At 37.8% G+C, this 12,442-nt stretch overlaps 1 protein-coding gene across 1 annotated transcript; it reads right to left on the reverse strand.

The window, feature by feature from the left end:
* Positions 1–5,343: 5,343 nt before the first annotated feature.
* LOC113111238 (lumican-like) lies at positions 5,344–11,015 on the reverse strand. The gene is made up of 4 exons (XM_026275833.1): positions 10,161–11,015; positions 9,143–9,773; positions 8,537–8,854; positions 5,344–6,353 (listed from the first exon to the last, which is right to left on the reverse strand). Exons 2-4 carry the CDS (start codon positions 9,759–9,761, stop codon positions 6,202–6,204), a joined length of 1,089 nt encoding a protein of 362 aa, XP_026131618.1. The 5' UTR covers positions 9,762–9,773; positions 10,161–11,015; the 3' UTR covers positions 5,344–6,201.
* Positions 11,016–12,442: the final 1,427 nt, after the last annotated feature.

Genomic DNA, 12,442 nt, shown 5'->3' on the forward strand with positions numbered 1-12,442 from the left:
GTTCCCTCTTTTCCTTCTGAAGGTCAACAATTCTCCCTGCCCCGCCCTCAGAGAAAGTGCCTCAAATTGAATCGAAACATCCATGCTTTAACACCGCTGCTGTACACACTGATGCATGTAAATGGGTGTGTATTGAGGACCACAGGGCTGGTGGGACAGGGTGGAGATTAGTGCAGGAAGCATGGGGTCAGAATTCTTTCCAGCACCATTCTCTGCCCGATCACGTGGATCCTTCATCCTTTGATACTCCATCAAAATCATGTGCTTTTTATTTAGTATAACCACAGAGTACTGGATAGCTTCCTATTTTTGTGCTTTTTGCATACTTGTATGCCTGAGTTTCTCTGAAGTAAAAAAAAAAAAGGTAACCTCTCACACAGTTACTTTTCCTCTTTTTCTTTTTTCTTTTGGGTCTTGTGCAGAGAGCAGCAGCTGCAGAGCAATGGTGACGAGATGTGAAAAACATGGATTTTATTCCCATTGAGACCTATTTATCTCCCTCGCTCACAATTGCACGTTCACACTGTGATGTCAGACTCGTGCTTATATTTAAAACCCAAAAGGACTTCAACATCTGGAGTAGCAACATCTGTGACATGTTGTTTTAGAAATGTAAGTCTTAAGAGCTGCAGCACTCTGTCAGTTTCAAGTCTTAAAATGACTGTTTTGTGTTGTCTTCCTCTGAGATCGCTGGCAATGTCCCAGATTTGCACATCTGTGCTAAATGAGAATCATACATTCGTGGGCTGGAATTGCGGTCAGCTCCATTCAGGGATTGATTGGAGCTCTTAAACAGCCCAGAGACCTATTCCGCTCCATTTCAACCCACCACAAATAACCCTCTTATATTAGATCACACGCACATAAAAATAAGTTATAATCAATATGATTGTAAAAAAAATGTACATACGATTATGATAAATAATTTGTCACAGTTATGAAAAACGTGCAGCTTCATGATACATAGAAACACGAGAAATGAAATGGCAATTATGGTAAAATGGCACAGCTGTTAGATAGAAAGTCATTATAATGAGACATTAAGTTATGATGAAATTATGATTAAAGATCACAATGAGAAATATAAAGTTGTGATGATATGAAAAAGTAGTTGTATACTGTATAATATACTGTATAAATGCCCATTAGTTATGAGGAAAAATAAATTGTGAAAGTAACACTTGTGAGATATTTTTCCAATATATTGATATATATTAAGTAGTGTGTTTTTGTTGTTGTTGTTTTTACACTTTAAATGACGCGTTTTTTAATTACATGTGGTTGTCAAGAAACACGACACTTCTGAAGAAATCATAGTGTACCAGTTCCATGTTCTCTAAATTAACAAACTGGGACTCTTTGGGTTACATCTATTTTGTGTTTTTCTTTGTCCTTTCTGTTGAAGGACTGTGATGTGTGAAGACGTGTCTCTGGTGGTGGCCCAGTTCTGTTTTTAGGAAGATCATTTTTTGTATCGTGTGAGATCTTAGGTATGTTAGGGAGTTGCCCCTTTAATTTCAGTCTTAAAACTTATTTACTCAAATTGAGTCCATGACATTATGAATAATGCTTAGATTGATCTCACTATTCAGGCACAGGCTGGTTTCTATTAAACACCATTACCTCAGCGTTACAATGGGTGAGTTTTTTTGCATGTCGTAATGGCACTTAATGAGTACTTACATGAGTCATTGTGATATTTACTCTGATAAATTGTGAGATAATTTAGGTCAGATTTTGTGTATGGCATAGCAATATACTGTAACTGTGCCAAGGCTATATTATTAAGCTAGTATCACTGTCATCTGGGGCGAACCCAAAGTTTGTTTTTAATTAAAATGTAAAAGGCTGGAAAGGGTGTAACTGGAGTACCCTTTTGGCAAGGAACTGTCTTTCCTTCCTCATACAACTTAAATTGATTTGCATATCAAGCTTTATTGCATGCTTTAAAATTTATTGCCAATAGTCTCAAACTGAAGGTCTGGAATTCATGGCAGCTTTCATTGGCCAAGGCCCGCCCATGAGGCAGTTTGACTGAGATGTCGTCATTTCGAGGCATGGAAATGTCGCCAAAATAACATATTTTAAAGATTCTATGGCGCAAAGTTTAAATATTTCACATACAGTACTTTTGAAAATCCAGTGTTTAGTTGATCCTGATAAGCGCTCGTCGTCACAGTTGTAAACACAGAGGCTTTCTTCTTTTGTGAGGGGGTTTGGCGCCACGGCATCTTTGTCTTCAGGCGGAACATTAAAGAACTCGACATGCGGAAATCCTGTAGAATTCAACCAATCTGATAACGACTTTGACATTCCTGAAGTGTTTCCACTTTTGTATCCCATATGCATGAGACTAATTGCCAATAGCTTAATGGTTTGGCACAAGTGAAAACAACCAATTGTTAGTCATACGTATGGTGTTGAATTTAACCATGTATATCTGAAGCACATTCACTCATATAGTTCTTCTAATTTTACTAAGGTGAGAAGGATTTAGTTTGGCATGTGCTTGACAGATGATTGTGTATGTCTGAGTGTGCAGTCTTGCCATCTGGGTTGATTTTATTGTGTTTGCTTACACACATTCACAGACAGACACAAATGATTGACAGATGTGCAGGCTCAGATGCACAGTATGTGTGAACAATGCAATTATTGGGGCGCAGACTTTGCTTTCTGTACTGACAAAAAATTGCATATTTTTTTAATTGTTTTGCATCATGCTTAACAAGCAAGCATTACACCTTGTAATTTTGCCACCCAGAGCAACATTTTGGATCAGAAGGAAAATGCCGTCACAAACAGCTTCACCACTCAGCTTTTTCCTCTGGTTTTGAATGAATGAAGTGCTATTTGGTAATGCAGTTGTGGCCACCACAGGCATTTTGATGATGTCTATGGTGGAGATCTGGTTGATGTTATCAGACTGAGGTTCACTGGGATATCTGCTTACCAAGCTCTTCCTCCAACCGGTGGGCCTGACACCAATAACCACCACAATTTGCCAAACCCCTAGGGGTAGAGTATGGGAACTCAGCAAAATATCAGAGCGGTCTCCTAGTGTAAGTAATTGCACCTGAAGAGTTTTTTCTGGGAAGTCGGCCAAGTAAATAAAGCTAGAGCTCATTACCTGTTCCATTCATAGCAGAATGTGTGAAAACACAGCAGGGTCAGTGCATGTAGATTTGGCATATGTTAGAAAGGGTAGTGTGGCACTTTTATAATAATATTTTTCTTTCTCTCTGTATCTCTGTTTAACCATTACTCCATTAGGGGGCCACAAAACAGTGCAGCAATTATTGTGCCGTTAATATTTTAGCCGACTGGCATAAATATTCTCTGCCGCTTTAAGGCAATAAGTCTGTCACTTTTATAATAATATTGATATTTTTCTCTCTGTATCTCTGTTCAGTGACTATTGCTGTGGGTACACCATTTCTCCACTGGCTGGTGACAAAGCGCTGTATTTATGAGTGAATCACTGAATCATTCACTCAACTGATTTGTTTATACACACTGATTTATACATGAATGAAACATGATTGGGTCCCTAAATCAGTCACTCAGCTGTTTCATTAAAAAAACACTTTCATTTAAGAACATCTCATGCAACGCTTCAGTCTTCTGTTGCTTTGTTTGAAACTATTTTCATTGGCAGAGCAAAAACCGACTAAATAGTATGGCTAAAATGTAGGGTACTCTATATTTACTTGCACAAAATATAAAAACTACATTGCACTTGCAAATCGTGCTGCTGGTCTGAATAGTATATCAGTCAGCCAAACAAAAAGAAAGTTTAGATAGAGAACAAAGACCAAACAAAAACTGTGAAATAGATAACCGGAGGCAACATCTCTTGAAGAATGTTTTTTTTTTTTGCTTTGTTATCTGCCTGGTCCTGTGGCTTACTCCTTTTTGTATAATGCTACTGCATTGCCTATGAATGGCCTTGTCACTGCTACCTTGCAAACAAACACATCCAGACATTTTGAATATCTTTATTTAAAACATGTGTTTGATTGTTTCTTGTGTTAACTGAATATTTACTTTGTACTGATTTTGTTGATGTACCTTTTTCCGTGATATTCTTTGGTCCAGATGAACTTGATTGATGAATTGGCTTGATGAATGTTTGTGGCACAAATATAAGAGCCTGTTGTACTTCAAGACTGTTGAAACATTTAGTAAGTGGATTTATAGTTATTTGGATAACTAAAGAAAGCATGTTTTAATGGGCCTGAATACCCTCATAGGCAGTTCTAACAACCACTGCTACAATATGCTCAGTTGGACCCTTATTTCTGAGGTCTGTTGTGGGACCACCTCTCTTTCATAGGTGATATGAATCTGTCTTTTGGCTGTCTAATGACTTTACCACAACACAGCTGCTGTATATTACTATATTTCCCATGATTGAGATGAACAAACATTTTTTTACATTTATTAATTTAGCTGACTTACAAAGCAGACTTACAGTTGCTATATATGTCAGAGGTCACACACCTCTGGAGCAACTAGGGGTTAAGTGTCTTGCAGGGACACATTGGTGTCTCACAGTGGATTCCAACCCGGGTCTCTCACACCAAAAGCATGTGACTTATCCACTGGGCCAACACCACCCCATTATGGAATTATAGTCCTTCTGGTTCAGTCATCTTGTGTTTCTTTAAAGTTCAAGAGGCAAACCCAAATTTTTCAAGTTCTTTGTGCTGTTATGGCTCTGCTAATGGGGAATGTGTCCACACCAGGCTGACTGTGACTGTGTTCTTCACTAGAAAAAAAATCTTAGTGGAGATCCTAGAGTGAGTTACGGCATCATGAACACATTGTCCAATCTTTTACATATGGAGGAGTCATTCTTTGGATCTATAGATCAAATATTAGGTTTTGTGGGAATTTTTTCCCTGATCCAGCACAAGTAGGACTTGTGACTAAATGAGAGTTTCGTTTGAGCATGTTTTGTGTTACTTATGTGTAATTCCACTGAACTGGTGAGAATGAGCTCTTGTGCTGGAGATGTTGTGGTTGACTTCACTCTCTTCTATGTCTACTGGGTCATAAGTACTTCATCTGTCCTCACTGAAAGCAAAAATGCTGCCTCAAATGCAAAACAAAAAAGTGTGTTTGTTTGCACATTCTTGCACTCGCAAAACACTTAACTGCTTCTCCAAACAGCATCCTTTTTGTGGTTCTCCATGTGGAATTTTAGTGAATTGTCTTATTTCAGTATCTCGTGGTCAGGATTTTGGTCCAATGAATTTTCTAGCACCGACAAAATATTGTTGATTGTCATTGTTAGGACAGAAAATAGGGTTATTATAACAGAATCCTGAGGCAGCCAAATATGATAACCATATCCATTTTACTGAATGAGAAACATTGTACAAGAAACAAAAGAAAGCAAGGCATGTCATTCTCTAGCTTGAGAATTTTTTGTTTTGGCTAAACTAATTTTGCTCCTGGATACTCACTGAGGGACCTGTGATTGTTCTTTATTTCACACAATGGAATGTTTCTGTCCAAAGATCGATAGATTAAAGATTATGCTCTTTGATTAATTCACAAAGAGGATGTAATCATTTTTGTAGCGTTTTCAGCCTTAGTAGAATCCGTGTTCTTGACAGCGCAGATAGTATTGCAGTGTACTAAGAAATTTTCACCTGTCACAAGATCCTTCAGAAATCATTTGCATATGATTTTATGCTCAAGAAGCATTTCTTATTATTAACAGAATTGAAAACAGTTGTGCTGCTGAATTGTATCACTAAATGCTCAATATTCATTTATTTCAAAGAAAGCACCTTGTAGTGTATATCCACAAGTTCAAGAGTTAGATTAATTCTGATTATATACTTAGATCTATACTTCTATACTTCTGATCTATACTTAGAACATGTGAAGTCAAGACTATGACAGGGCGCAAGACTTGCACTGCGCATCAAAATAAAAATGACTGCTCATATACAGTACATCCAGAGTTATTAAATACTGTTTCATTAAAACCGTATAAAGCCATTGACCGCATGCTTATTCAAAACACCAACACCTTGAAAACTGAGCAGCTTTCTACTGCTGTCATGCTTTCTAATGTAATCTAAATATGCATATATGTTGTAATATATCTTTGCATGCTTGTATTTCAAAGTTTTCAGAAAACCTAAAAATATAGAGAGGCTTAAGACATTAACTGCTTCTATTAGATCAAATATAAATGTTTTGGAGAACACGTAGACAGAACACCCAATCAGGAGGCAGCTTGTGATACTCCAACTTATTACCGTCCAGCCTCAGAATCTTCAAACGTGAAAATGATGTGGGTCCAACTGTCCTGCAGAAGCTGCTCACGTTAAACTCTGAAAGACACAACAGCAAAAGTCATCTGGTAGTAGAATGTAGAAGAACATAGAGCCATTTATTATATATTTTTTTACCAGTATGGCATTGTTACTATTACACATTATCTTCATCACCAGGAAGGGTATTTATTTACTTTATTTGACATATTTTTCAATTGGTCTCACTTGACTTTCATAGTAAGCTACATCATTAAGCAAGTTGAGAAATTTAAGTTGTCTGTTACTTCCAGCTGTCTGTCTGTTTTGAAACATTGGTACTGCGTCACTGCTTCCACTGTTTACTAGATCGAGATTGCGAGACTGTGAGGTCACCATATTCAGCGATTAATGTGTGCTACAGAGAAGTTGCAGCAGACATTAATCGTTCACAGGATCACACACCAGAGTCAAATGACAGCCCTCGTAAACTGGAGGAGCTGCTTCACAGCACCGTGCAAATAAGTTACAGGTGCGCTGCCATTGGCACCTTCAGTGAAAACTCAAGAAGAACCCTTTAGATCTGTTTCAGCTTGATTTGTTATGGTAGAATAAATCTACAGTAGGTATCTGTAGCTTTTAGTTTAGTAGTCATAAACTGAAAGATAATCAATATATGTGTTTGCAAAGCACATAAGGTGTGTAACTATTTTTGTAGCTTGTTTTCACTCCTCTAAAATATAATAATAATATGTTTTATCATATTTTCTGGAGATCTATATAGTGTCTTCACCCTCTGACTGGATCATTTTAATGGCACTAGTCAATACATTCTCTATTACATTCTTTCCAGTTGTTTTCTGAAGGTAGCTCTTAAAGGCTGTAGAACCTTTCTCTAACCTCTACTTCAAGGCTATAATATACCAGTTATCTGTTTTATCATTTTCAATTGTGGTTTCTTGTGAATGATTAGAATATTACTCTTCATTTTGAACTGGTAAACCGCTGTTGATGGCATGAGGTTTTGTTGTGTGGTTCAAAGAGAGTGAATCATGACCGCTGCCTGAAAATAAAGAATGTCTGCTGAAGTCTTTGCTGTCCACCAGAGGCAAGTCTCTTGTAAATGAGCTCAGCGTGCTGCTGAGGAGGAGGGGGAGAACAGAGCGTGCTTTTAGCACATGTGGATTCTTTCTGGAGTATTTGCAGATGTTCTCAAACCTTCCTTCTTTCTTTTCTCCCTCCTTCTCTTTCAGCTAACCTACTTTTTCTGGTCACCTTTTGTATCTCCAGGATGTGTCTATCTGCAAACATGTTGTGACGAACACATTAAAGAACGGGAAAGGGGGAAAAGAAACCCAAGAGAGGAAGGGAAGTTTGTTTCTATCACATTTTCCATCACATTTCCCTTGGCCCATTCGGGTCTGAATGTTGATTCTTTTGTGCCAGAGATTATTTCATTTGATCAGCCTGAGAACACGGCCTCGTTCTGGAAGACTGTTAATCAGGACACAAACATTCAAGCAGTTCTTATTCAAGCTTTTGGCGAGCTCACCGTTTTGTGTTTAGAATCATTTCTGCTCTGGGCTGATATTCAACACTTTAGCAGACAAGCGAGAAGGATCGCAAAAATAGTCACTGCCCATGACGGCATGCTTATCACGGATTTGTTTTTGGATTTAAAATGTTCCTTAAATTCCAGTTTAATTTTACATTTAGTTCTAAGAATTTGAATTAGATTCGAATTTGAAAATACTGTAGAATGCAGAATTGCCACAGATCCTTGAAAACCACATGAAATTCCAAAATTCCACTGTAGCCAATTCAATTCAAATTCACATAATGCTAATTCCCAAATTATAAAGAAACTGTGTAGTTTACCAAATTATTTTTTGGTTCAAAACCAATTCCTGGTTTCCTGAAGTCTGTCAGCAGTGCTTTATATCCACTATAAACATCTTGTCTCGAAAACCTGCAGTAATATTTAAGTGTCACATTCTCTCCAAGTTCTGTTAGAGCGATTTATTGAATGTTTTGTTAATGTAACATCAGCATAAGAATAAAAAGAAAGTGGTGGTGGGGTTCTCTGTCTTGTGTCATGTGTTGCAGTTATTCTGTCATTAAACCGTAAATGAAACGCACTCAAGGACTGAACATTTTCCTCTGCCACACTGAAGTTCATCAGTGCTGCTTTCTCATCAGGGCAGTGCTAAAGGAAAAACCTCAGTGCTTTGTTTATTTAAAACAAGAAGCCAACACCAACTCACCTTGGATTTGGTTAACCTCAAGGTAGAGGTACTGAAGAGTAATGGGAATGGTAGGGATTTCTGTCAGCTGATTATAAGAAAGATCCAGCTCAACCAGAGAAGTGAGGTTAAATGCGCCAGGGTCAAGCCCTTCATTCCTCAATTTGTTGTGTCCGAGCCGTAAATAACGGAGTCTATTAAAACCATGAAGGCTGTTTTGGGTCATGCCAGTCAGAGAGTTGTTGGAGAGGTAAAGCTGCTGGACAGATGGAGGTAGATGTTTGGGGAAAGTCTCCAGGAGGTTGTGACTAAGATCCAGGAGGTTGAGGACTCCAAGACCTGGTGAAGAACATGATGGATAGAGGTAACGGGTAGAGTTTATGAAATGATTCACTTTATTAATGCTTCCTTATAATTTATGTAGAGATGCAAACTATCGGCCTCATATCAGTTATCAGATCAGATATTACAGCTATATTTCATTTAATTTATTTATTAATTGGTGTTTATCAGTATTGTTTCATTTCTAGCAAATCTCAAAATAAATATTGATTTAATATCATATTAGTGCATCTCTAGATTTATCTTCTGAATGATGAATTCAAAAATATAAAAACCAAAGAATACCTTTTAAGTCGCCCTCTTCAATAGTCGTCAGACGATTGCCTTGTAACAAAAGTAATGTTAAATTGTCCAGATTTTGGAAAGCACCTTTAGAAATCTTTTCGATGCGATTATATGCGAGTCGCAGCTGCTTGAGTCCACTAGGCAGTCCGACTGGCACCCTTGTCAGGTTATTATTATTTATGAAAAGATTTACCAAGTGCGTGAGATTGGAGAACACACTATCGAGTTTCTCACTCACTAACTGATTGCGATCCAAGATCAACCAGCGCAAGTTTGTGGCATTGGCGAACGGTCTGGATCCAAGGCTAGTTATATTATTCCCCTGGAGAAACATGTACTGTGTGTGGGACGGAAGGCCAGAGGGAAGCTGGGTAAGGCCCCTGTTGTCACAATAAAGAGCTGTTGGCCACTGGATAGGGCAGTCACACTCCAAAGGACAACTTTGTGTGTTAACCGCACGAAACCATCCGGGATCCATCCGATCTTTCAAAGTAAACACACTCGGCTCTCCCAAAAAACGGTTGACCCAGAGTGGTACACCTCCATTGTCCAAGTCCAGCGTGAAGGCCCAAGTCAGCCCACACACAGAGAGTAACAAGAAAATTGTGCTTATATCCATTCGTGCGCCTGCCTAAATGAAACAGAAACTTTATGTACTGTATACTGTATATATTAAAGCCTTTAACTTTGATAAAAGCGTTTATAATTAAACAACTCACAATAGCATAGCATTAATAAAAGCTTCAACGAGTATTACTTAGATAAAGTTATATAAAAGCAATGGCTTTTTTGTAAATTACAGTAGCAGAGCTTTTGCATTCTTGCTTATTTAAATCTAATAATATGCCAAATACAACTTCATGTCTACATAAACTCTATTTCAGTGTCAGAAACAGTGTGGCTAAATATGCAAGAGGCTAAACTGGTTTAAAAATGCTACTTTCCATTGATTTTCTTCAATTCTCTTTCGTCACATTGCAAACACATGCATCTACATATGCCAGAGGAATGAGCATACCTTTCACCCGCCAATTTTAGTTAGAAGAGCCTCTGAACGGTAGACTTGTAGAGACTATCCCTGTAGACGTTTAAACGGAGCAACCTGGAGAGTTTTACACAGCTACTGAAACATTCCTCACTCAGCGATGGCCTTTTCTTCCATACAGCTTATTCTCACTCCTTTTTTTCAACTTGTCTCTGAAGCTTATGGCTGGAGTCTAACCACTGCACAACATTTGTTAAAAACGTGTGTGCTTGCAGCATAGAAAGGGCAATCTTTATAGACAATGCTGAGGAGATTTAATATCTTTTGGTTTAATACACATCACATATGGATATGGATAGAACTCCTGTTGTTGTTTTAATGTGTTCAAAGCTTGATTTTTAAATAATATACAACTGATGTGGAATCATATTTTAAAGCTGATGCAAACCATATACTGTTACATAAACAGCCCCAGACCACTGACTGATGAACTGTAATATCACATCATCGGGCCTGTGAGTAAGGGGAATATGTTTGAAGGCAGTATATTTTCTCTTTGCAGACATGCCCTGCACAGCAGTCAGCTCTGGAACATCTAGCACAGAGAGCAATGGTTACACTCAGACAGCTGGAGGCGGCCTGGGGAGCCAAACAGACCCTGTTAGTCTGCGAGAGAGCAGGAGAGAAGAAAAGAGGGAGAGAGAGAGTAGTTTAGTTAAGATAGCTTTAGCCCAACACATCAAAGCCCTTCCACAGGGATGAGACAATATTTTGGTCTATGAAGGTCTGAAAAGTCAGAGTGCCCCCTAGCACTCAACCACAACAATCACAAAAGCAAGGCTGTTTTCATTTGATGACATTATTTTATTCTTAATGCTATTATTTTATACTCAATATTTACATTTTTTTTTAAAATAATAATTACATTTAGTACATTTAAGCTTTTCACATGTAAATAGAATAAAGAAAACTAAAAAAGCACAATGTAACATCTTTACATTGATAATGTAACTATGTACATATATATATATGTATGTGTAAAATATGTATTTCCTAATGCAAACATACTGCAACCCCCAAAATGTTGCCATTTAACATTGATAAATGTAGTAAAAAAATTTATTTTTACTTCAGTTTTTTTTAACCTTCCTTTTAAATGCTTGATATGTAGTTTTCTGTTTTTTATATATATAAAACTGACTTAACTCTAAAAGTATTGCTTTGAGCTTGAGCTAGAGTGTTTTTGAAGGGGTGTTTATGTTATTCTGTTCCCTGAAACACTGTAGACTGCCACTGGCTGCCAGATTTCTTTTCCATTTAAACAGAAGGAAATGAAGAACCTTCCAGTGCTTTTGGAATCTTACTTTGTAACCCAGCAGGCTTTGCAGTTTGACTGCAAAAAAAATAAAAAAAAAATAAAAAATTGAAGAAAAAAAATAACTGTAGTGCTTAGAATGAAACACTGGAATCAAAACTTGTTGCTAAATTATGTAGGGTTAAATTAATCTGTTTCTGTATCTCCTTCAGAAAATGTAGGGTTATGCATCCATAATTCCTTACACTCATGTTCTCTTGTACTTCCTCGCTGTTCTCAGTGCTTTCTTCACAAGTTTGCGCACAGTTTCCAGTCAGTATAAATTCTGTGTACACTTAGAACAAGTCAAAACACTGCTTACATGTGTTCAGTGTGGTTTGTGTTTGCGTTTTCATAAGCATGCACTAGTCGTGTGAGCTGTTTCTCCCTTGGCATGTTATAACAGAGGTCTTTGTGGAGGTTTTGCGGTTAGCAGACTGCCGTGGCAAAGTCATGCCAAACCAATGGCCCAGGACAGGCGAGCTGGAGGAGACGTTACAGAGCAGGTGTGACGGTCAGTTTACAGGGTATTTCTGTTTCCTTACATTTCAGAGCTAATGCAGTGTTGCCTGTGAAAAACAAATGTTTTTCTTTTCTCTCAAGAACTTGTTTTCATGCATCTATACTGCTTATGTTACTTTGAAAGCTTTGGTGAAGCCTGCTGATTAAATCCAGTCTATATGATTGGATATGATCAGTTATGTCTTATTGAGATCATCTGTGAATGTGACTCATATCTTGGCTGCAGAACCACATGCTTTTCCCTACACTGATGTCTAGATGGCGCTATATCTCAAACTATCTTCACTACTGTGCGAGTTCAGGGAAGATGGGAGTCCAACCCTTAGGCCACGACCCCATAAATGAATGGGCTAATATCATAATGGTTTGAATAATGCCATGGGTTATTAAAGTGTACTTTGGCATGTTAATTTATTTCTGCTGAATTCTAGCTGCCGGA

This window comes from Carassius auratus, chromosome 11, assembly GCF_003368295.1.
Source record: "Carassius auratus strain Wakin chromosome 11, ASM336829v1, whole genome shotgun sequence".
NCBI lineage: Eukaryota > Metazoa > Chordata > Actinopteri > Cypriniformes > Cyprinidae > Carassius > Carassius auratus.

What these genes read in the sequence shown, in the direction of transcription:
- LOC113111238 (XM_026275833.1), bottom strand. Translation starts at nt 9,761, where the DNA reads ATGGATATAAGCACAATTTTCTTGTTACTCTCTGTGTGTGGGCTGACT. An exon ending in TGAAGAGGGCGACTTAAAAG is followed by an intron (nt 8,855 to 9,142) that starts GTATTCTTTGGT and finishes GTTCTTCACCAG; the next exon opens with GTCTTGGAGTCCTCAACCTC. An exon ending in TGAGGTTAACCAAATCCAAG is followed by an intron (nt 6,354 to 8,536) that starts GTGAGTTGGTGT and finishes TGTGTCTTTCAG; the next exon opens with AGTTTAACGTGAGCAGCTTC.